The 27,500-nt window shown below is 34.9% G+C and overlaps 1 protein-coding gene across 1 annotated transcript in view; it reads left to right on the top strand.

Annotated features, from left to right (window-relative positions):
• LOC136827019 (oxysterol-binding protein-related protein 1-like) overlaps positions 1-27,500 on the top strand; it is a 408,899-nt gene that overhangs the window by 33,079 nt on the left and 348,320 nt on the right. Inside the window, 1 exon segment of the mRNA XM_067084704.1 lies at positions 7,440-7,526. Coding sequence (XP_066940805.1) covers positions 7,440-7,526 — 87 coding nt within the window.

Genomic DNA, 27,500 nt, shown 5'->3' with positions numbered 1-27,500 from the left:
GAGAGAGAGAGAGAGAGAGAGAGAGAGAGAGAGAGAATTGCTACAAAACTGGATGAACGCATAATCCATTCTTTATTAAAAGCGTGCTTTTATGGTGTTGCAATGTCGTCCAAACATAGCCCATAAAATGTCTGAATTAATATTAGGTATGTTCTTTGTTTATAACAAGACAAAGCAAACGTACAAACAAAAACGAACTCCCAAAACACGTAATTTAAGATACCTAAAAAAAAAAATGCTGTGATAGTTCACGTTTCCAGCAGTGGTCTGGCTGATTACAAACTGTGATATTATATCTTCCATGATATGAGGAAACTTTTCTTTCATAGAGTCTTTTGATTAAAAGTGTTCATAAGAAAGAAGTTTCGAAGAGAGAGAGAGAGAGAGAGAGAGAGAGAGAGAGAGAGAGAGAGAGAGAGAGAGAGAGAGAGAGATTACCCAGCTGAAGTTCAGCTGGTAGACCGTATACACAAGAAGCCATTTCACGCTCTGTGGAATCAGACAGGAAATGAAGGCTGGACATAAATTCCTTCATATCAGCATTTAATCTTCTACGTTAGAGAGAGAGAGAGAGAGAGAGAGAGAGAGAGAGAGAGAGAGAGAGAGAGAGAGAGAGAGAGAGAGAGAGAGAGACAGGCAGAAACTAGACTTAATAAACAAGAAAGGAGTTACAAGGATTGGGATGTCTCAAAGACTTTTTAGTCCATCCGAGGAGACATCATGTGCTCACTTATCTCTAGGAGCAGGTTTTGTTCTTACTGTTCATTCACAGTGTTCTAATGATTTTGTCTGTTGACAACTTCTGATGGCAGTTTATTCCATGTGTCACATATCTCGCATGTGAAGAAGTTCCCGCAATGGGATGTGTTGTATCTCTTCATTTCTAGTTTCCATCCGTTATTTCTTGTCTGGTTTTCGTTCAATGTGAGGAAGTTACTGGCTACTTTTGTTATGCTTTTCAGTATTGTGAATATTTCTACGAGTTGTCCTCGCAATCGTCATGTTTCTAAGCCATACATGTTCAGGCTCTCTAGTCGTCTTTGGTAACCTATTTGCCTGATGGATGGGATTAACTTTGTGGCTCTCCGCTTGTACCCCTTCTAATCTATGTCCTTTCTTAGGGTTGGTGACCAAAACTGCACTGCATATTCAAGATGAGGTCTAACTATGGATGTGTAGAGCTGCAGCACCGTTTCCTTGTTTCTGTATTTGAACTGTCCCTTAATGTATCCCACTAGTTTCTGTCCCTTCGTTTCAGCTTTTATGCACTGTTTTGTGGATTGTGAGTCCTGGTATTGTGCACTGTTTTGTGGATTGTAAGTCCTTGGTAATAAAGACTCCAAGGTCCTCTTCTTGGTCTACACTATTTATGTCATTCCCAAGCAGCATATAGTTGGCATGAGGGATGTATGTTCCTATTTGTAACACTACACTTATCCAAGTTAAAAGGCATTTGCCATCTTTTTGACCATTCTCCTATTTTCCTTAGATCATTTCTTAAACTTTCCACTGTATCTGGGTCTGCTGCATTTACACCTAGTTTGGTGTCATCTGCAAATTGTTTAGTTAAGCCTACGTCAGTGTCACCAATGTAAATAAAAAACAAGAGCCTCTTGTCACATCTGCCCATTCTGATTCTTCACTGTTTTATTACGACTCTCTTTTTCTATTAGTTAAGACTTCAATCCAGTCTGATTCTCCTATAGCTCCTAAAGCTCTAACCTTTATCATTAGTTTCTTGTTTGGAACTTTGTTAAATCTGCTAAGTTTGTTTCATCAAATACCAAGCATGTTGTGAAAAAACTCCAAGAGGTTTGATTAAGGATCTGTTGTGTCTGAAGCCATTCTTTGATCTGCAGTTATGGACTCAAAAATCTTACAAGGGACTGACGTTGATTGGTCTATAATTTCTGGCTCTTCTCATGGACCGTTTTTGTAAACTGGGGCCACATTACCTAGTTTCCATCCTTTTGGTGCCTTTCTGCCTGCAGTTTTTCTGTAGAGTTTATGGTGAGAACTCTTCTTTTAACTCTTTCATTTCTCTTTTGAATCCTCCGGGCCAGGAGATTTACATTTGTTTAGTTTTTCTGTTTTGTTTTTAACGTTTTCTGTAAATATTATTTTGTCAAGCGGTTCTGCCCTTCCTGGTTCAGGGATTGAGGTAGTGTCTTCATTGTGAAAATACTAGTGAAAAATTTATTCAATGTAACTCTGCTTTTTCCAAGTCTGAGTTCACTTTTCCTCTACTTATGCTTTTTTATCGGCTTCCTATTGTTAACATGAGCAAAGAACTCTTTTGGGTTTCCTTACAAATTGGTGCAACTCTCTTATCCTCGTTTATCTTTGCATTTGCTAATTTGTCCACCATTCTACAGAGTTCTTTATGACTGCTTGCTTCTTCTTCTGAGTCATTGATGTGTGCTCTGTCTCTTTCTCTTACTGTTTTTATTTTTTTAATTTCTCTGTTGAACACTTAGGCTGAGGTTGCCGTTTGCCTGTATTTGCTTTAATGGTATACATTTGGAGCGCTTTTTCGTGTATTTTTCTAGAAAGGCTTTCCTTAGTTATCTAAGTCTGTGTCTTTGTCTTCTAGATTTGTAACATACTCCTTTAGTTTTTTTAGGTCTCCTCGACGGTAGTCTAATCTCATATCTTCTTTTCTTTTTTATTAATATTGTAATGATTTTATGGTCGCTTTTGCCTAAAATTTGCACCTACTGAAAGGCCAGACACTAGGTTATCTTCTGTTGATAGGACGATGTCCAGTATGTTGTAGTAGGTTTGTCAACCCGTTGGTGGAGAAATTCATTTTTGACAAATTCTAAAAGTCTCTTTCCTTCTAAGTTTGATGTGGAGGTCATGGTGTCCCAGAGTACTGCTGCATTGAAATCTCCCATTATTAGGCAGAGTTTGTTGTTTATTTCTTGTCCTAGTAATGCATAAAGCTCCTCGTCTGACATTTGTGGTTGGTGGGGAGGTCTGTTTTTCTAGCATCAGAGTTAGCTTCTTCCCTAAACTGCTTCTATTGATGCCAATTACTTCTTGAGTGGTTGTAATTTTTTACACTCTATTGGACTGAGGTCGTCCTTGACGTAGTCCACCTTTTTATCGGGTCTATCTTTTTTGAACAATTTATATCCTGCTATTTGGTCTCTCCTAAGTGTCTCTTATTGCCTCTTGTTTCCATGTTTCTGTGATACCTATTATGTCTAATTCTTCACTTGCTATCAGTGCTTGGCAGAGATCTACTTTGTTCCGAATAGACTGCGCATCAAACTGGGCCACTCTGAGGGACTTTTCTATCGTCTCTTTTGTCCTCGGTGGCTTTATTCGTTTCCCTTATTTCACTGTTTCCTGCAGTGCTATTACTAACCAAATTCTAGGAGCTTTCCAGCTTCTTTCCCTGAGAGCTCAGTTCACTGAGGTGTTTCAAGAGGTTTTCGTTAAGAAGGTTTCCTAGTAATTTTGCTCCTTCCAAATTCAAGTGAGTGCCATCTTTTTTATATAGCTTTTTTTATTCCCTACAAATCTGTCCCAAAAGCTTAAAAACCGAACATCTTTTTTATGGCATATTCGCTCCAGTCTGTCGTTGATTCCAGTTGCCTTGCTGAGGGGGTAGTGGCGGCTTACATTGGTTCTGGGCAGAAGTCCTACAAGAATGACATTGTCGGTTTTCTCACGGATGTTTTCTGCAACATTCCTCAGGTCAGCTACAAGACCCTTTGTCTGGGCAGTTCTTCCAGCCTTTAGAAATAAATCGTTTCCTCCTCCAAGCACTATGATTGCACTTTTTCTACTTTTCACTTTGATTTTCTTCACTACCCTCGGTTATCTTCTTTGTTCTTGCACCTGGGTAAGAATGAACTTTTCTCGTATTTTTATTTTTGGCCACAAAATTTGACCCCCCTGATCTTTTACCAACGAGTCTCCAATTAAGGTTGTTTCCTCTTCTGATTCTGAGAGCACAGCAGATCTATTTGATGTGTTTATTCATTTTGAGGGACAATTATGTTTTCTGGCTGCTATCACTCTTCTACCAACAGCTCTCTTTGGTGTTTGTTTCTGCTTCATTTCTGGTTCTGGTCTTAACTAATTGTGTTCTGATCTCCACTAATACTCTTTCCGTTTTTACTATGTCGTTGTTCATTTCCCGTCTCTCTCTCCTAAGGTCTGTCACTTTTCTTAGGTCTCCAATTTCCTTTTCCATCCTGTCTTCTCCTCTCTTGCCATCGAGGTTATCCTTTGTCATCTCCTCTAGTTCCTTTGATATTTCTTCTGCTTCCCTCCTCAGCTGAGCTATCTCCTGTTCTTGTTGACAGGAGAGACAGACACTGAGACTACCTAGCTTTGATGAGCGTGCCTCATTATAGTCTACGCCCCACTTGTTTGCACTGCATTTCGCACATGCGCGCTTCACTTTTAACTTTTCTTGGGTCATCTCTGTTTGTGTCTTCGTTTCAGTATTTCTGTCTGAGCTTTAATTGAATATTATTTCTAATGTGAACAGTTGAAAGGGAAAAAAAGGGGGCGTGGCTGAGTACTCCCACAGTCGCTGCGTCCGCTTACCCACGGACCATTTCCCATAGTTCGTCGCCAGGATGCCTTTTTTCGCTGTCACACTAACATACGAATTGGATATTAAAGGACGTTTGTAGCTCACTGATTGTATATGAATCACTGTGATGTGATACAAAGTCATGATATGGCTGCGTGCGACAAACGCACTACACGGTCAACATGGCAGAGGTGGGTGGATATCGTCTCCAAATACAAACACCTGAGTTCGACGGGGATTTGTAGGTGGGAGCCGATATCCACTTATACCTCACTTGCTGGCCGTGTGGGTTAATGCGTCCACTGTAGTCCTGAGTTCTTGTCCTTCGCTGGTTCGAGCCCACGGGACGACGAACTTATTATCAACTAAAAAATTCCCCTTCGGTAACATATATGAAAATATATTATTTCCGAGGTAGAGCGAATTGGATATTAAAGGACGTTTGTAGCTTACTGATTATACATACATATGTGTATATATACACATATACATACTGTATATTATACATAAACATATATATATACATATACATACATATACATATATATACATATATATACATATATACATAAATATGTACATATGTACATATATATACTTATACATATACGTATACATATACACATACATGTAAAACGCAGACTAAAAGCACAAAAGTTAGGTCACAGCCACATTCCTAACCCAAGAAGGTTTTATCTTGATGGAGTACAGAACTTCCAATATGTCGAGGTCTGTGGCAAACTGAGCAGTGGTTCAAACAGAAAAATCACCAGTATGTAAATGGTGACCAGTCTCCTCCTGTGTTCTCTAATTGCACTGTAACTAGGCCTTGAAAGATAATTGCCTGTACGATATTACGATATGACTTACCTAGGTGTTCAAACCATCTCATCCAAGCTGATCTGGCAGTTTTTCCAACGTCAGTGGCATCACAACCAGCGCGCTGCCATTCAGGGATCAGATTGGACCGAAGGCTTGTTGTTGTAGGGTCTTGAATTTTAAAATCTAGCTGAGGGTAACCAGTGGACGAAATAGAAATGAATTGCTATTTTAAATCGTAACGACTGTATGAGTTCCAGTAAAGGTTCAAGGTAAATAAATAACAGGTTTCTGTACATTAGCGGTGGTTTCGGGTTGTTTGTTTACACATAATTCAACGGATGGCCATCGTTTTTTAAAAGTGACCTTAGAAATTCCAATTCTTCGTGCAAATTCAAAAAGCAAGAACAAATCTGGGTACTAGCGTCAGTATCAAATTCATCTTATATTTGAAAGGTGTATTTGATTGAAATTTAGACGTAAGACCCGTGAAAGTACGCTTTCTAAAGACTGAGGTGTGAAAATTATCAAGAAATATCTAGAAAAGCAAGCGTGTGATTATCTTCGATTTCACAAGTAAATTCTATATTAATATGCTTACTGTTAAGGTACTCCAAAAAACGAGGGATCTGGTCACTTCTCTTAAAAATCTAAAGAACAATCGTCTAACCATCTTTTCTGCTTAAAACACATAAACGCATTTGCCAAAGATGGTCCTACACTGGAACTGACAGTATCGTTATTTGTAAACAAATTTAGGCAACTGTCAATCGTCTCATCCAGTGGAATTTGAATAAACAGAGACTCCACATCAAGTGAAGCCATCACACAATTATTAAAATTACAGTTTCTTTGGCAGTTAATAAGATGAAAGGAGTCGTTTAAGGTACACACATTTGTAGTGATTTTACCTGAGGTGTACTGTAGGCATTACTTAAAATTCTTTGCATCGTGCCTTCGGCCCCTAGCTGCAACCCCTTTCGTTCCTTTTACTGTACCTTCATTCATATTCTCTTTCTTCCATCTTACTTTCCACCCTCTCCTAATAATTGATTCATAGTGCAACTGCTTTGAGGTTTTCCTCCTGTTAAACCTTGCAAACCTTTTAGTGTCAATTTCCGTTTCTGCGCTGAATGACCTCATAGGTCCCAGTGCTTGGCCTCTGGCCTAAATTCTGTATTCAGTTCGACTCTGTTCGGTCTTGATTAATATGTTATTGTTTTTGCCGTTACTTTTAGGTTTTCTCGTTATTTCCTTGCTGTTGTTGTATTGTCTCATTTCTCTTTTCTGTGTTGAATTTTTTTTCACTTTTATCTATTGAGCTAGTGCTATTTAAGGGCACAGAGTAGCCCGTCCCAACTGCCTCTTTATGATTAAAAATGTATGCAGTAGTATAAGATATTATCATAACAGACTGATGTAAATCTGAATTTTAAAATATTCATTTACATCGGTCAATTATGGTAGTAATATCATCTTTCATCTTATGCCACACAAGTTGCTTCTATTTTGTTTCAGACTTTTGACTGAAAAAGTAGTAATATAATATAACCAATCACTTATTTATTTTGCATTGTCCACCACGAATTAACCTCATTATCACTTTAGTATCAGATTTTCTATGGTAAAAGTAGTAAAATAATATAATCACTTGTTTATTTTTCATTATCCACCATGAATTACCCTCCCAATAATATACTGTAATAAAGAACTTAGTCTTTTACATCACCCACCATGGATTAACGGGGGTTAGTGCTTTCAGTGCACCTCATGCGGTGCACTGTATGCATTACTCAAGGTTCTTTGCAGCGTTCCTTCGGCCCCTAACTGCAACCCCATTCGTTCCTTTAACTGTACCTCCTTTCATATTCTCTTTCTTCCATCTTACTTTCCACACCCTTTCCTAACAGTTGATTCATAGTGCAACTGCGAGGCTTTCCTCCTGTTAATTTTTACTGTTAATTTTCGTTTCAGCGCTGAATGACCTCGTAGGTCCCAGTCTTGGCCTTTGGCTTAAATTTTGTATTCAGTTCAATTCAGTTTAGAATTCGTCTGTTATTCACAGGTCCTCGTTCAGCCTGATTTCACTGGGAGGGACGAAATATTACAGCCCCTACGTGGGACCGCAGAGGTGTTGGCGAGCCTGGGGAAGGTAAGTGAAAGTTGCAGTGGTTTTTTACTCGTCTCTCTTTTGGTCTTGTTTCCCGTTCTTTAAGTCGTGTTGGAATGATTTAATCTTATGGTTTAATTATGATTTAATCTGTTTTTTTTTTTTTTACTTGATCTTGATTTCTGTTTTATGTATATGTATATATATATATGTATATATATAATTATATATCTGTATATAACATATATATATATATATATATATATATATATATATATATATATATATATATATATATATATATATATATATATATATATATATATATATATATAATATATAAAAAAATATATGTATATAATATATATATGTATTTTATTTATGCATATATATATACAATATATATATATACTATATATATATATATATATATATATATATATATATATATATATATATATATATATATATATATATATATATAATATATATATATATATATATATATATATATATTGTATCTTTATCTTTATCTTGAAGTATGTGTTCCTCGCAATTATCTTCATGGTTCTTTCTTCTGAGTTAATCTTCATCTTGCTTCTTATCTTGATACGCGTTTTGGACGGTAAGTTAATCGTGATGATTTTCCCCAAAGATTTTTCTTTATTATTCTCAGTGTTGACATCGAACTGTATTCCGTTAAACCCTTTTTAGCGTTGTATATTACTTTATTATGTTACGCTGTTTATGTTTATGTGTCTGGAAGTACTTTTGAAAGGGTTATAGGTTTGTCTAGGTGCCTTCAGTGATATCATATTAGGCCTACGTTTTCAGCCTCCAGTAGGCCTCCGTCATAAGTAAGTTGGAGGTTGACATTGTAATGTTAAAATATAACAGGCCTTTCTTTTACTTTGCGCTTTTATTGTGGAGTAAAACGTTATGTTAAAATGTTTGTGAAAAAGAAGAGCATTGCTCTATATATATTATATACTGTATATATACTGTATGTATATATATATATATATATGTATATATATGCATATATATATATATATGTATATATATATGTATATATATATATATATATATATATATATATATATATATATATATATATATATATATATATATATTGACATGCTTCCATCACTAGGATTGATTTTTCTTCTTTTTTTTTCAATCAGTGGGAAAAGCCAGTTGGGTTAATTTAAAATTTGATCATTTTTTTTTGCGTCCTAAAGCATAATTTTTCGATTGATGATTAATTTTAATTTATCATACTTTAGTATTGATAAAAATTTTACTTTGTAAATGTTTGAAAATAGTTGAAAAGGATTACAAAATATTTAAACAGTGTTTATTTTTAAAATTAGTATTGAAGTTCACATTATTTACTCTCGTTTTACTCAAAGATAAGTTTTTTGAATATCAGTTTTAAAAAGAAATTTTCTCTAGGTTCCCACAAATTAATTTAAAAAATATACTAGGTTTCCTCAAACTTTAATATATATATATATATATATATATATATATATATATATATATATATATATATATATATATATATATATATATATATATATATATATATATATATATATCAGGTTTCCACTAACTTTAAAAATATATATATCAGGTTTCCACAAACATTAAAAACACATAGCAAGTTTCCACAGACGTATTTAAAAAACATATACTAGGTTTCCACAAACTTATTTTAAAAAAATATATACCAGGTTTCCACAAACATTTGCAAAAATATATACCAAGTTTCCACAAACTTATTTTTAAAAGAATACTAGATTCCCACAAACTTATTTAAAAAAAACATATACCAGATTTCCACAGACTTATTTAAAAAAATACCAGGTTCCCACAAACTTATTAAAAAAACCACCAGGTTTCCATTAACTTATTTAAAAAAACACATACCAGGTTTCTTCAAATTTATTTAAAGTAAACATATACCAGGTTTCCACAAACTTATTAAAAAAAGATATACCAGGTTTCCACAAACTTATAAAAAACATATACCAGGTTTCCAAAAACTTATTAAAAAACCACCAGGTTTCCATTAACTTATTTAAAAAAAAACAGGTACCAGGTTTCTTCAAATTTATTTAAAAACTTAAAAAAATAGGTTTCCACAAACTTATGAAAAAATGTACCTGGTTTCCACAAACGTATTAAAAAAATTACAAGGTTTCTTCAAACTTATTAATAAAACCAGGTTTCCATAAAAAAAACAGGTTTTCACAAACTCCTTAATAAAACTTATACCAGGTTTCCACAAACTTATTAAAAATATATACCAGGTTTACACAAACTTATTAAAAAAGTAGGTTTCCACTAACATTAAAAAAACTTGTACCAGGTTTGCACAAACATATTTAAAAAAACATATTCCATGTTTCCACAAAATTTTTTTTTTGCCTCGCATCCACCAGGATGATCTCATTATTTGACCTAAATTTATGTCTGCTAATTTCAACTTTTGTGAAGTTTGCGAGACCGCCAGTTCCACTGCGGCAATTTAGGTGAAACTCTCCGCAATTAGAGCGAATCTCTGTAATTAGAAAAATCTTGATAAGGAGTGAAATCTCTGTAATGATCAGCGAAATGCTCGGCAGTCAGTGCGAATCTCTGTAATTAGAAAAATCTTGATAATGAGTTTTAAATCTCTGTAATGAGTTTGAAATCTCTGTAATGATGGTGAAATTTTCTGCAATTGGTGCGAATCTCTGTAATTAGAAAAGTCTTGATAATGAGTTTGAAATCTCTGTAATGAGTTTGAAATCTCTGTAATGACCAGTGAAATTCTCTGCAATTAGTGAGAGTCCCTGTAATTTGAAAAATCTTGATAATGAGTTTAAAATCTCTGTAAATGAGCGAAATCTTTGTAATGAGTGAAATCTTGATAATGAGTTTGAAATCTCTGTAATGAGTGAAATCTTGATAATGAGTTTGAAATCTGTGTAATGAGCGAAATCTTTGTAGTGAGTGAAATCTTGATAATGAATTTGAATTCTCTGTAATGAGTGAAATCTTAATAATGAGTTTGAAATCTCTGTAATGAGTTTGAAATCTCTGTAATGACCAGTGAAATTCTCTGCAATTAGTGCAAGTCTCTGTAATTAGAACAATCTTGACAATGAGTTTGAAATCTCGGTAAATGAGTGAAATCTTTGTAATGAGTGAAATCTTGATAATGAGTTTGAAATCTCTGTAATGAGTGAAATCTTGATAATGAGTGAAATCTGGATAATGAGTGTAAAATCTCTGTAATGATTAGGTGAATTCTCTACAATTAGTGCGAATCTCTGTGATTAGAAAAATCTTGATAAGGAGTGAAATCTCTGTAATGAGTGGACTTCCGTAATGAGGAGAATCTCTGTAATGAGTAAGGTCTCTGCAGTGAGTGGAATCTCTGCAATGAGTGAAATCTCTGTAATGAGTAGAATCTCTGTAATGAGGGGAATTTTTGTAATGAGTGAAATCTCTGTAGTGAGTGGAATCTCTTTAATGAGGAGAATTTTTGTAATGAGTAGAATCTCTGTAATGAGGGGAATTTTTTTAATGAGTGAAATCTCTGTAATGAGTGAAATCTCTGTAATGAGTGGAATCTCAGTAAATGATTGGAATCTCTGTAAATGATTGAAATTTCTGTAATGAGGGGAATCTCTGTACTGAGGGGAATTTCTGTAATGAATGGGATTTCTGTAATTAGCAGAATCTCTGTAATGAGTGCAGTCTCTGTAATGAGTACAGTCTCTGTAATAACTGATATTTTTGTAATTAGAAAAGTCTCTGTAATGAATGAAATCTCAGTAAATGATTACAGTATTTGTAATTGAGTGGAATTTTGATTATTTGAAATCTTTAGTAAGTGCGTGCGATTTGTGAATTCGTGCTGTACCTGTAATGACTGAAATCTCTGTAATGAGAGGAATCTCTGTAAATGAGTGGAATCTCTGTAATTAGCGAAATCTCTGTAATTGAAATCTCTGTATTGAGTGGAAGCTCTGTAAATGAGTGGAATCTCTGTAAATTAGTGAAATCTCTGTAATTAGCGAAACTCTGTAATGAGTGGAAGCTCTGTAAATGAGTGGAATCTCTGTAATTAGCGAAATCTCTGTAATGTAAGGAATCTCTATAAATGAATGAAATCTCTGTAAATGAGTGGAATCTCTGTAAACGAGTGGAACCTCTGTAAATGAGTGGAATCTGTAATTAGCGAATTCTCCGTAATCCCAGATGAAACATAAGTTAATTCTCGACCAGAGACAGCCCCATAAATCTGGTGCTCAACTCAGCCTGCTCAGTATCTTGCTCAACTCTCTCCCCAGACGCTCCTCACTCTGCCGGGGGTAATCTATGTCCCTCTGACAAAGGCCCTTGACAGGGGACCTTGACAAAGGGCCTTTGTCAAGGGCGGCTGTTTCAGACCGCTACTGTTATGCTAATGAAGACCGGGTTGGTCTCTGGTCTGTGTTGCGGGAAGTTTTCAAAGATGAAGTGAATAAAATTAGCAATCTAAGTTGGAGGAAAGAAGTTTTGTGAAGTTTGTTTAAGGGTGAGAGGAAAAAACTGACGATAAAGGGAAGAAGTTTTGTGAAGTTTGTTAAAGGGTGAAAGGAAAAAACTGACGATAAAGGGAAGCAGTTTTGTGAAGTTTGAAGTTTTGTGAAGTTTGTTAAAGGATGAAGGGAAAAAAACTGACGATAAAGGAATAAGTTTTGTGAAGTTTGTTAAATGAGGAAAAAAATTACGATAAAGGGAAGAACTTTTGTGAAGTTTGTTAAAAAAGGAAAAAAACTGAAGTTTCAGTTTTGTGAAGTTTGAAGTTTTATGAAGTTTGTTAAAGGGTGAAAGGAAAAAATGACGATAGAGGAAGTTTTGTGAAGTTTGTTAAAGGGTGAGGAAAAACTTACGATAAAGGGAAGAAGCTTTGTGAAGTTTGTGAAAGGGTGAAAGGAAAAAGATTACGTTAAAGGGAAGAAGTTTTGTGAAGTTTGTTAATGGGTGAGAGGAAAAAATTACGATAAAGGGAAGAAGTTTTGTGAAGTTTGTTAAAGAATGAAAGGAAAAAACTTCAAGATAGAGGAAAGAAGGTTTGTGAAGTTTTTTAAAGGGTGAAAGAAAAAAAAGCTCTAATGTTAATGGTTTAGAGGAAAAACTCAAAGATGGAGGGAAGAAGTTTTGTGAAGCTTGAAGTTTTGTGAAGTTTGTTAAAAGGTGAAAGAAAAAAAACTCAGCCCATTGCCTATAGATAGATGATGACGTTATTAGGAATTGTAAAAGTATTGTATTTATGTATGGCTAAAATTTTTTTTTTTTTTTTGAGAATATTCTTACTGGTGGGAATAGTTTTTTTTTTTATATCGGTGTCTGTTCTATGGGAAGTGTTTTAGGTGTTAGGGAGGATTTTTTTTCTTAGGGAAGAATGTTTTTCATAAATCCCGTTCCTTTTGTATTGAAACTTTTTTTTTCTTAGGGATGGAAGTTTTTCAATGGACCATTGCATTGTCCATCGTATCTTACGCTTAGTGTCTCTTAATATGTTATATTTTTATATAAATTTATAATAAATATATATATATATATATATATATATATATATATATATATATATATATATATATATATATATATGTGTGTGTGTGTGTGTATTGTATTTGTATGTATTTGTGTAAAGTGTTTTAATCTTAAGTTTTAAAAGTTCTATTTTAATCTTAAGTTTTAAAAGTTCTATATATATAATATATATATATATATATATATATATATATATATATATATATATATATATATATATATATATATATATATATATATATATATATATATATATATATATATATATATATATATATATATATATATATATGTGTGTGTGTGTGTGTGTGTGTGTGTTGAAACACAAGTTTCCCTTCGGCATGTGGAAAAAAAACCGTCCTTCTCGACAAGTGGACACCAAGGAACCTCTGACCAAGTAAAAAAAAAAAAAAAAAAAAAAAACACTCTTGTAACGGCTATGGAGTGTGAATGGCTGGCAAGGAAACGTTGCTCGTGTTTTTTTAATTTTTTTTTTAGATTTTTTTATTGGAGGAAGTTGTTTTGAAGTTTTGTAGGAAGTTTTGAGTGGCCTTTTCAAGTCGTTGATAGAGAAGATAGGTTTCTTGTTTTATTCTATAGGTTATCTATCTCTCAGCAAATGAGCTGTGTTATAGGAGGTTACTGAATGTATGTATGTATATATGTATGTATGTACATATATATATACATATATATATATATATCATATATATATATATATATATATATATATATATATATTATACATATATAAAATTATATATATATTTTTATATATATACATCATATATATATATATATATATATATATATATATATATATATATATATATATATATATATATATATATATATATTAGCAAATTCAGTCGACCGATTATTATTATTATTATTATTATTATTATTATTATTATTATTATTATTATTATTATTATTATTATTATTATTATCATCATCATCGTCATAAAAATTCCAACTACAACCCCACTTGGAATTGCCGAATTCCACAAGTTCGAACAAAGATATCCACTTATCATATCACAGAGAGAAGGATACAAGTCCCTCCTGTATCGCAACTCACCACAAAGTTCCCAAATCCCCAAGAACAACTTCGAGGACAGACCGGCCACCTTGACGAGAAATGACGATTACAGTCGAAATCTTTTGAGCTTCCTGTGATGGGGCAATTTCTTTGCGCGCGACGGGCGACGAGGCTATAGCTCTTCAGTCTTAACTCTTCGCCTCTCTCGAAGGAGGAGAGAGAAGATAGCTTTCGTCTTTCGGAGGTAGCCAGCTTTCGAATGAAAGTTGTGAATGGTGGTGGTGCGGTTATGGAGGGGATTGGGGAAGTGGGTGTTTGAAGCGTTACGTGGTGATATGTATATATATATATATATATATATATATATATATATATATATATATATGTATATATATATATGTATATATATATATATATATATATATATATGTGTGTGTGTGTGTGTGTGTGTATGCGTATATTTATATATATAAGCAGTATATATATGTATATATATTTACATTATGTTCATATATATATATGCATATTTATATATATTCATATATATATATATATATATATATATATATATATATATATATATATATATATATATATATATGTATATAATATGCACATGTAAATATTTCTATATATATATATATATATATATATATATATATATATATATATATATATAAAAACAAACATTAATTCAACGTTAATATTGGCTAACCACGCTAAAAATAAAACTCCAAACTTCTTTTAGGAAAGGCACTGACATTTAATGTCATACATGACTCAGCATATCACTTCCCATAAAGACGATAAAGAAATGCCATAGAGGTTATAATAGCACACTACAACCTAAGCCAAATAACCCTTATTGCACTCTTCCCCCCCCCCAACGCCGCTTTCAAAACAGAGAGAGAAAGGATGTTGTTTGTGTGACTGAGAGAGAGAGAGAGAGAGGAAAAGGATGTTAAGAAAATCCTACATCCTGTTTACAGGATCTGTCGAAGGATGTGGGGGTTATAAAATAATGTCGTTTCTGTAGTTTGTGAATGCTTGCGATGTTAGAAATACCATGATAGCTTCCCTTTGCAGTTTTAGTTTTCTGTAAAAGAAAACTATTGTGCCGGCTTTGTCTGTCCGTCTGCACTTTTTTCTGCCCGCACTTTTTTCTGCCCACACTTTTTTCTGCCCACACTTTTTTCTGCCCACACTTTTTTCTGCCCGCACTTTTTTCTGCCCACACTTTTTTCTGCCCGCACTTTTTTCTGCCCGCACTTTTTTCTGCCCACACTTTTTCTGAACACACTTTTTTCTACCCGCACTTTTTTCTGCCCGCACTTTTTTCTGCCCACACTTTTTCTGTCCGCTCTCAGATCTTAAAAACTGCTGAGGGTAGAGGGCTGCAAATTGGTATGTTGATCATCCACCATTCAATCATCAAACATAACAAATTGCAGCCCTCTAGCCTCAGTAGTATTTATTTTATGTAAGGTTAAAGTTAGCCATAATCGTGCTTCTGGCAACGATATAGGCCAGGCTTCCACCGGGCCCTGGTTAAAGTTTCATGGGCCGCGGCTCATACAGCATTATACCGAGACCACGGAAAGATAGATCTATTTTCGGTGGCCTCCATTATACGATGTTGCGGCTGTACAGGAAACTCGATTGCGCCGATGAAACTTCGGCTCATTTTTTACGTGTTTTATTTTGTTGTTGTTGTAATTTTTCTCTTTTTTGTTTTGGTAACATTTCTTTATTTCTGGGTCAAGTAAGGGCATTTGGTTGCCCCTCCCATCGGCCGTTGGTTTAGTTGTGGTAGGGTGAATGGACTAAAGCTAAAGTTCGTAAAGTCGGTCGTTAATTTATTGTTTTTTTTTATTAAGGTTTATAAAGACTGTATGACCTAGCTGTGATTTGTTGTAAGCTGGGTTATACTTTTTCAAAATTCGACATTAAGTCAAAGTGATTAGTGTTTTGTATATATCTGCCATATATATATATATATATATATATATATATATATATATATATATATATATATATATATATATAATATTATTATATATATATATATAGTGTAAATTTCACATCGAGATCAGAACAGGTCTTTCGATTGAAAGACAAGAGTGCTTTCAATTGGCAGCCCCTTGCCTTTCAGTCGAAAGACCTGGCTTCGATCATGATGTGAGTCCAAAATTTATGTATGATACCTAACGTGACTGTATAGACTACTTATATATATATATATATATATATATATATATATATATATATATATATATATATATATATATATATATATATATATATATATATATATATATATATATACCTACATACAATAGGTGCTCTGCAGATATACATGCCAATAACAACGACGCTTTGAATTTGGCATCATAATATTTCTACGCAGTCCGGTTTTAATCGTTTCGCATCCAATCAGGGGGAAAAAAATCGTGTGTGACTGAGTCGTATTTTCCGGTGACGCGAGCGGAATGAAAGCCTGAGTAAGTGGATACATTTTACTGTTGATTAAAAATGACGCTTGTATTTTCCTTTATGTTATTTATTATCATCGGCTGATAACTGCATCCGTTTCCTTTTCTGTTTTGTGTTTAGGCGTGTTGGAAGAAATGTCTGAATGTGAGTGTTGTTATTGTTACTGAGTAAATGGTAAAGATCGGTATGTCCGTATATTATGGCATAGTGGTTTGTTGCGCGGAGATTAGGCATTCATCTATTAATCTAGACTTCTGTTAGATGAGTTATCATGCAGATGCATATGTGAATAAATGTATTACTGTGTGCATGTATGTATGAATATATATATATATATATATATATATATATATATATATATATATATATATAATATAATATAATATATACATAGTATATATATATATATATATATATATATATATATATATATATATATATTTATATATGTTATATACTTATATATAATATAGTTATAGTGTCATATTTATAAACAGTAGATAAATGAAATTTTCTTGAAATGTTTAATTATGATATTTTCAGTGAACAACATCAGACCAATTATTTTTCTCATAGAGAGAGAGAGAGAGAGAGAGAGAGAGAGAGAGAGAGAGAGAGAGAGAGAGAGAGAGAGAGAGATCCACTAAATCGGTCGCAGTCCCGTGACTGAATCAATCAGAGGAGAAGACCGAGTGTCATCCCAGATTAGGACTGGATTGGAAATTCGAAATAGCCATTAACTCATGAATGGGTCAGGATATAACCTCATTCCTACTCTCAGGAGGACAAGCTGGCATGACTGGTCTCGCATTATTTTTATTGGGGTTATATTTTAGTTTTCTGAAAAGAAGACTATTGCACTGGCTTTGTCTGTCTGTCCGGCGTCAGATCTTAAAAACTACCGAGGCTAGAGGGATGCAAATTGGTATGTTGATCATCCACCCTCCAATCATCAGACGTACCAAATTGCAGCCCTCTGGCCTCAGTAGTTTTTAATTTACTCAAGGTTAAATTTAGCCGTAATGTTGCGTCTGGCAACGAGATAGGCCAGGCCACCACCGGTCCGTGATTAAAGTTTCGTGGGTCACGGCTCATACAGCATTATACCGAGACCACTGAAAGATGGATCTGTTTTCGGTGGCCTTGATTATAAGATGTACAGAAAAATCGATTGCGCCGAGGAAACTGCGGCGGATTTTTTACTTGTTTTTATTAGTTTTCTCCGCAAAATCCGTTTCTTTCTTTCTTTCCTCCTTTCTTTAAATCTTCAGCTACAAAAACCCTTCAGAGAGAGAGAGAGAGAGAGAGAGAGAGAGAGAGAGAGAGAGAGAGAGAGAGAGAGAGAGAGAGGAAAATATGATAAATAGATAAATATGAGGAAACAGAAAATAAACCTGATGCACCTGGAATTCAGAAGATGTCAACATAGAGCAGAATTGGATTTGCTCCTAGCTTAAACATTTGCAGATCAGAAGATTCCACAACTACACTAGGCAAATATGCCAACGTTTAGTTGTAGCATATATAAAACTCTGAGCAAGCTGGGTAATATTAAACTTGATGCCAGAAAACGACACACTGTTTGCAGCAGCAGCAGCAGCAGCCTGCCTAGTGTTGCAAGCGAAACCAGCTAGGTCTTGCAAAGAAGAGTGCAGAGGATATTTGTTGTTGCAGTACATTTTATGCAACAAACTTAAGGAACCCACTTCACGTCAATGCCACAAGTCAGCATTAAGAGCTGGAAAAATAAACTTGACTGATGATATAACTCTATCCAAGAGTCTGAGATGAGAACAGTACCCCAAACAAGGAAGAAGAATAAGTCGAAAAACTGACAACAAAAACTTGTGATATGTGTTTTAGTGGTAAAGGAACAAAAACTTTTTAAAATGATGTGCAAGTGCTATTTTCCACCTGCTATTTTGTGTTGAAAGTTCAAATCATCATTCCTTTCAAGCACATGGACAGTGACTGACACAATTCCCAGTCACACACCTTCAAAGTACCTGGACCAGTGACTGACACACTGCCCAGTCAAATACCTTCAGAGAACCTGGACCAGTGACTGACACAGTACCCAGACAGATACCTTCAAAGTACCTGGACCAGTGGCTGACATAATGCTCAGTCAGATACCTTCAAAGTACCTGGACTAGTGACTGACACAATGGTCAGTCAGATACCTTCAAAGTACCTGGACCAGTGTCGGACATTATGGTCAGTCACCATACTTTTAAGGTACCTGGACGAGTGACTGACATAATGCTCATTCACCTAACCTTCAAATCACCTGGATCACTGACGGACACAATGCTCGGTCACCATACCTTGAAAGCCCCTAGGACGAGTTAGTAACTCAGTTCTCAATCACAATACCTTTAAGGCAGCTGGACCAGTGGCTGACATAATGCTCAGTCACTATAACCTTAAGGCAGCTGGACCAGTTACTGATATAATGCTGAGTCACCATACCTTTAAAGCACCTGGACCAGTGACTGACTTAATTCTTATTCACCATACCTTTAAAGTACCTGGGCCAGTTTCTGACATTATGCTCAGTCACCATACCTTTAAAATACCTGGACCAATGATATAATGCTCAGTCACCATACCTTAAAGGACCTGTAACTGATATAAGTCTCAGTCATCATACCCTGCAAGCAACTGGACCAGTGACTGATATAATGTTTATTCACCATACCTTTAAAGTACCTGGACCCAGTAACTGATATAAGTCTCAGTCATCATACCTTGCAAGCAACTGGACCAGTGACTGATGTAGTGTTCAGTCATCATACCTTTAAAGCACTAAGACCAGTTACTGAAATAAGTCTCAGTCACCATACCTTCAAAGCACCTGGGCCAATAACCGATAAATGCTCAGTCACCATACCTTTCAAGCAGGTGGAGCAGTGGCTGATATATTTCTCAAGTGGTCACGTGACTGGCGGCTATGTTTGGTATGATTTAATGCCGCTTCAACGTCTGCTCAATAACCACTGAACAAATTTACTTGAAATCTAGCCGATGTTTACTGGACCTTGACCCTCGAAGACTCCACTGAGAATTTCAGTGGGTGCGCAAATTAGGTCAAAGCAAAAGCCAGTGAGATTTCAACTGTAAACAGAAAAGTTGAAGATTCCAAAGGTGAACTGAAGGAAACGTCCATTGCTGTACTTTCGATGTTTCCTGTAACATCTGCTGAAGTAAATACCCACTTGGGCATGTTTCTTGTAACATCTGCTAAAAATACCCACTTGGGTAACATCTGCCCACTTGGGCATGTTTCCTGTAACATCTGCTGAAGTAAATACCCACTTGGGCATGTTTCCTGTAACATCTGCTGAAGTAAATGCCCACTTGGGCATGTTTCCTGTAACATCTGCTGAAGTAAATGCCCACTTGGGCATGTTTCCTGTAACATCTGCTGAAGTAAATGCCCACTTGGGCATGTTTCTTGTAACATCTGCTAAAGTAAATGCCCAATAGAATGCTCCTCCGTCACGCTTGCCCCGTAGGGTGTTAGTGCCGTCAGTGCACCTCATGCGGTGCACTGTAGGCATTACTTAAGGTTCTTTGCAGCGTCCCTTCGGCCCCTAGCTGCAACCCCTTTCATTCCTTTTACTGTACCTCTGTTCATAATCTCTTTTTTTACGACTTTCTTTCCACCCTCTTCTAATAATTGTTTCATAATGCAACGGCGAGGTTTTCCTTCTGTTACACCTTTCAGATTCTTTTGCTGTCAATGTCCGTTTCAGCGCTGAATGACATCATAGGCCCCAGTGCATGGTCCTTGTCCTAAGTTCTGTATCCAATTCTGTTCTGTCACACTTGAAGAAAACAAAGTCGAGAGTGCAGTATACGTGAAGGGATTAGTAAATAAGGATAGGACTCAGCTCTCTTACAAATTGCCATTGAACGCCAAAGTTACTTAAGTATCAGTTACTTTTGTTTGTTGTTCTGCATCAGTCTATAAAGCCTTCCTATTTCCGGAGTCAGGACATAAAAACATCTGCCGTTGCAGGAGTCTCGTAAACCTGTTTTTTCTGCCTCAGGAATTCGTCAGCGTCATTCAACATGACGATGTTTTTACGATTTAGTTACGAAGTATATCAAAGATTCATATTTCAATAAACGACTTTACGTTCTTCAGAAGGTTTTCTATATGAATAGTTGGGTTTACCTGTTGTTGAAGCGTTTGCGGTTTTGTTGTAAAGGTTTACTCCGAACCGGAAAAAATAGGAAATGGTGATGATTTTGGATGAAAAGAAAAAATGGTGATAATAAAGTATGTATTGCTGAAACTACATAATTATCCTATATAATTGGTGATGTCTTTATTTATATATATATATATATATATATATATATATATATATATATATATATATATATATATATATATATATATATATATATATATATAATATATATATATATATATAAATTTATATATACATATATATAAATTTATATATATACACATTTTATATATATATATATGTATATATATATATGTATATATATGTGTATATATATGCATACATACATACATACATACTCCTTTTATAGTGTATCACATTCACTCATTTTCTCACTGGTTTTCCACAGGCGACGGAAGCCGTAAATCTTCCCATACTGGGGTTCATGACCCAATAGGTGTTTCCCCCTAATCAACTGGTGTCATTTCCGGATTGACATTTATTAATCGCGATTAAGAACGATCGATCACAAACGACGGATACATAACCCATCCGAATCGCCGACGCTGTCTTCCATTGTACGATCTAGGCGAAGGTGGGCGGAAATTCAAGGTACGTGGACATTTGAGGGTGTGGTGGGGGGTGGGCGGGCTGATGGGTGGTCCAGGGTGAGTGCCACCGAGTTGGGGGAAGGCCGGTGGGGGTAGGGACCGGGTGGGGGGGAGGGATCCTTGTGGTGGTGGTGGCAGCGGGTGTCTGTCGGGCCGGGATTTCAGTATGACTGAGACCGCAGTGGAGGCAACACGCACCGCGATTGCCTGTCGTGAGTTCACTCCGCCGCCGTCGCTGGTGCTTTAGATGACCAAGTGACCTCGTTTGCGATCTAGTGAGGGGTTTGGGTGACGCCCTGGCTAAGGAACCCTTTCCCCCAAAAAAAAAAACCGCCCCATTCAATCAAACGTTTCGGTGACTCTTTGCTTTCCAGAATGAACGTTTTTTTTTTTTTTTTTGTTCACCTGTCTGGATTCTGTCTTCGCGTGTTTGCTGTTAAGGTTTTGTCTGCAGGTTTTGTTCTGTGTGAGCTGGACCTACATGCTTGTTCCAGGCACGCAAGCAAGCAAGCAAGCCTTCCAGGCTGTGATGCTTTTATAGATCCAGTTCACATACACACACACACACACACACATGCACATACAAGACAGATATGTCTTTTTTTTTCTTTTTTTTTTTTACGCCGGGAAATCGAGACTCACAATGACCAAGTTACTTTAGTTTAGTCTCCCTCTCCGGAAATCACGAATGAATTTTTTTCCTTTTTTTTTTTTTTCGTGGGTTTATTTATGTCATTCGCTTGAACTGGATAATTGTCCTGGATCCTCTTTTTCTTAAACCGACCTGGAGGGGATCCAGTTCTAAGGATAAAGAAGAAGAATTTCCCTTTTTAGTATTTTTTATTAAACAAAAACTTGAAGATCCTTTGTCTGTGAACTTTGCAAAGGAGGGCCTCTTTTCTTTCTTTGTGTGTTTGTGTCTCGTTATGTTTTTAAATGTGTGTTTTCTGCGCTGTTTTTTTCTTTCAGGGCTGCTAAAATACTTGTGCTGCAAGATTTCGTCCATACTTGTGAGTAAGTTGTAAGGTAAAGTTTGAATTGTATATATATATATATATATATATATATATATATATATATATATATATATATATATATATATATGTATATATATATATATATATATATATATATATATATATATATATATATATATTTATTTATTTGTTTATTTGTTGTTACAATAAATATATATATATATATATATATATATATATATATATATATTTATTTATTTATTTATTGTTCATTATATATCTAATTGGCATCTAGTTTATGGCTTTTCAACTTCTATTTGTGAAAGTTACTTCTGCGTTCCCGCTATTTTTTTTTCAGTTTTCGTTGTGTGATTCTATTTTGAATTTTTTTATAAAATAAAATATGTACTAAATGAATAAGAAATTTGTAGTAAAAAATTTATATTATATATATATATATATATATATATATATATATATATATATATATATATATATATCTAAAAATGAACAAGATAAAAAATAAGCGTAAACTCATCTGAACTTCACTGGGTAAATACTATGTAAATCATATGTAAATTACTTCAGGTGAGAGGCTGAAAAAAGCTAGGTCATGTCAGGTTTGTGACATATTGGCTGCTTCAGTGGGTGTGGGCGAAAAAGAAGAATAGAATAAAGAGAATAAGGGAATTGAATAAAATGAGGGGAAATTAAACTGTTATTTATATTAAATGTGAGTAAATTCTTTCAGAATATATATGAAATGTATTTTGCTCTTTATTGAAAAATTTATGCTATACAACAAAACTTTTTTTTTTTTTTATTCCTTCATTCTTCATTCGATGAATGTTTATTGCGGTAAATTTCTTTGTTTGCTGTTTCCATAGTTCATAATTTCAGTGAATTTATCGGAATATAAGTAATGCTGTGACCCCAATTTCTTCCATTGACGTTCGTAGATACAATCATCTTTTTTTTTTGTATAATGAATTTCACTTTTTTGCTTCGCATTTCGTTTTTTCATATTCACTAAAGATAAGTTTCATTCTTTTGCCTTACAGTGTATTCACTTAAAAAACATACCCATATTATGGTGAGTCTTAAAACGGAGAAACAAATCCAGTCATGTAACTCTACAGATATAGTTCGAATTAAATCTCTACAGAGAACTTGAACTTGAAAAGGAGAATCGAATAGATTTCCGAAAGCTCTTTGTAGAGATTTATTTTTAAATGTATCGGCACAGTTACATAACTCTGGATTTGTCCTCCGGTATATTCAGTATTTTCTTTTTTATTTTCCTTTTTTTTCATTTGTCATCGGTTTAATTCCTTATAACTCATTAATATCTATGTACTTCATTCATAGTAATGTTATATTGGTTTTCATTTATCAAAGAACATTTTGTTTTCTTGTACTGATTCGTGATAGTTCAATAGCTTAAACTATATTTTTTTAATTGTTATGAATGTTCCAATGTTTATTTCATTATTTTTAACTCGTCCTTTTCATTCCTTAACCTGCATGGTTATTTTCTGAAGTATTTCTTATAATTGATTTTTTTTCTGCTTTTTGAGTAATTAACTTTTTTAATATTGATCGTTTTACCAGCCGTCGTGTAACAGAAAATTAAACTCTCTCTCTCTCTCTCTCTCTCTCTCTCTCTCTCTCTCTTTCACACGAGTTGTTGGCCTCTCTCTAACACACACACACATACACTTATGCGAACTATTGGTCTCTCTCTCTCTCTCTCTCTCTCTCTCTCTCTCTCTCTCTCTCTCTCTCTCTCTCTCTTCTCATACACACACTTACACTCTCTCTCTCTCTCTCTCTCTCTCTCTCTCTCTCTCTCTCTCTCTCTCTACACACACTTAACTATTGGTCTCTCTCTCTCTCTCTCTCTCTCTCTCTCTCTCTCTCTCTCTCTCTCTCTCTCTCTCTCTCTCTCTCTCTCTCTCTCTCTCTCTCTCTCTCTCTCTCTCTCTCTCTCTCTCTCTCTCTATTGGTGTCTCCCACTTCGCAGACACCATCCATCCAGCGTGTCCACTTGGCAACTTTCACGCGTTCTTCTTTAAGTGTTTATTCTAGGCACACTTTCGCCTTTAAGAGTGTTGCCAAGCTAACCGAATTAGTGCCAGAAAAAAATAGCAAAAAAAAAAAAAAAAAATAGGAATTATTCATTTTTAATTACTTAGTTTCCTAGCTAAGTTTTTTTTTTATATTTTTATCAGATTTTTTTAATCGGTCATACCTTGCAAGCAGCGTAAGTAAATGTGAAAACAATATTTTGTGTTCAAGTGCAATGTAGGAGTTTGCTATTTTTAATACCTGTGCACTGTCAGCATTACTAAATAAACTTTGCAGCGTCCCTTCGGTCCCTAGCTGCAACCTCTTTCGTTCCTTTTACTGTACCTCCGTTCATATTATCTTTCCTCCATCTCGCTATCCACCCTCTCAACAAATATTTCATAGTGGGACTGTGAGTTTTCCTCCTGTTACACCTTTCAGACCTACCTACCTCTCAGTTTCCTTTCTAGCACTGAATGCCCTCATAGGTCCCAGTACTTCACCTTTGGCCTAAACTCTATAATCTATGTTCAATACCTTTATTGTTCACTACATTTCAAGAATGTTCTTTAGACATTGGTAGTAGTTGATCTTTATATTTGTGAGAGGCATTTGATGTCCCATAACCCAAAACTGTTGATAAGACACCAATCTTTTATGATATTTTAGAATAGAAATCCGTTATCTTAGACTAGATGTCTGCTGCCCAGAAATCAATCCTTTATCATTTCTTGGGCTAAAAATAATTTCAATCAATCAATCAATTCCTGTGGCACCCACAGGGATGCATAGGGATTCGATGAACTCGCGCCACTACATTCTGTCCGGGGCTAATTCCTCAAGATCTCGCCAACACTCGTCTCCTACTTCCCGCCTCATTGTTCTTAACCACGTCTCCTTTGGCCTACCGCGACCTCTTCTACCAAGGGCAACCCACCCGTGGTGTATCTTATACTGTTCCCTGTCTTGTATACACATGGCCTAGCCACTTCCAGCGTGAGAATCTAACATACTCATCAACCGGTTGCACCCCCGTTACTTTCTCTAATTCTGTTGTTTGATATCCTTCCCCTCCAATTAATTCCTAATATTCTTCTGAGCGCTTTATTTTCAAATGCTATGGATATGAAAATAAGCATTTGAAAAGTAATTTATCTTAGCCTAAATATATGCTGCTCAGATATCTTCCCTGAATTTAGTGTATTGTCCTAAAAATCTACTAGATAAGAGTGTTGTTTTTATTTACAACATTTTGGGGTGCGTTATTCCATAAGCTCTGATTACTAAAAAAAAATTTTCGAAATTAGAACGCTATTACTATTGACATAAAATCACTGTAAAATAACATTGATGTCATCATAACTGATTACCAATAGTCAAACGGATCATTTCATGAAAGACAATTGTCTACTGACCGAAGACTATCGGTAAAGGAAATTATTTATTGCTCTGGTCAGAGACGTTACCAATAGTAATAAAATAGTGTCGGTCTAGAAGGACCTTGGTATAAAAACGCAATACGTTCTCAGGCTTAAAAAAAAAAAAACTGCGGCAGAAGGTTTTTTGTTTTTTTTCTGCGAGACGAAAAACACTATTGCCTGTAGAAAGAAAGCAGAGGGAGAATTCTCTCTGTTTGTTCGTCGAATTTTGAAGCAAATTTTCGGCAAATCCACCGGAAAACAAAGTACAAATAAAAGTGTTTCTGGACAGAATGAAATACAAACATTTCAGGAGAGAGAGAGAGAGAGAGAGAGAGAGAGAGAGTATGTCTTTCCTCTTTGTTCCACTTTTAGACTTTTAGTCTAAATTGTTTCAGATTCAGAGAGAGAGAGAGAGAGAGAGAGAGAGAGAGAGAGAGAGAGAGAGAGAGAGAGAGAGAGAGAGAGAGAGTATGTCTTTCCTCTTTGTTCCACTTTTAGTCTAATTTTTTTCAGAAGAGAGAGAGAGAGAGAGAGAGAGAGAGAGAGAGAGAGAGAGAGAGAGAGAGAGAGGGAGTATGTCTTTCCTTTTGTTCTAATTTTAGTCTAAATTTTTTCAGATTCAGAGAGAGAGAGAGAGAGAGAGAGAGAGAGAGAGAGAGAGAGAGAGAGAGAGAGAGAGAGAGAGAGAGAGGAATATGTCTCTCCTCTTTGTTCCGCTTTTAGTCTGAATTGTTTGAGACTGAGCTGCTAATGTTATTGTTGACCAGACTGACTAACTATATAGAAAGTCACTTAATTTATAACTATGAATCACGTATAATTAATACTGAAAAAATGAATGAATTAATTTTTCCTTTATTCTTGATATTGATAATTTCTCCGTTTATTTTTTGTCGTGTTTAATTCACTCTTAGTTTATATGAAATTACTACTGTATTTCATGAATCAAACTGAAATGGGTGTCTATATATATATATATATATATATATATATATATATATATATATATATATATATATATATATATATGCACGCACACACATGCATCTTTATAGATACTTATCTATAATTGTAATTTCTATTCCAGAAAAATGTGCACACACATATACATTTATAAAGATAGTGATATATAGTTATAATTTCTATTCTAGAAAAATGTGGTGTTTGACTTATCAACGTCCTGTGTTGAGAATTCTCTTTCACTTTCATTATGAATGAACAAACTTGGCCAGGAATGACTGACCTGACCTTTAGGAAGAACGCGTAATTAATCAGGAAACAAAAAGGTCAAGAAAAGATCTCGCAAACGGGAACATAACACCTTTACGTTACCTGTTCGAAATTCACCAAATTCACCCAATTCCTACAATTGTTTATTACTTGTATTTTAAAGCAATTGCAAGCAATTACGTTTATTTGCCTTCTGCAAATGAAATCGTGGAGACAATGGTGGAGTAATTGATGCTGTGCCGTTACTGTGTAATTGCCTGATTTTTCGTTTTGCGTGTAATTTGTAATTTTAATTGATACTCAAGGTAATTGGCAGGTCATTGTTGTTGGAATAGGAATTTGCAGGCAATAGTTGTTGAAATGGGACTTGGCAGGTGA

The sequence above is a fragment of the Macrobrachium rosenbergii genome, chromosome 41 (assembly GCF_040412425.1).
Source record: "Macrobrachium rosenbergii isolate ZJJX-2024 chromosome 41, ASM4041242v1, whole genome shotgun sequence".
Lineage (NCBI taxonomy): Eukaryota > Metazoa > Arthropoda > Malacostraca > Decapoda > Palaemonidae > Macrobrachium > Macrobrachium rosenbergii.
The sequence above is the reverse complement of the archived record's forward strand: the minus strand, read 5'-3'. Positions and strand labels throughout refer to the sequence as shown.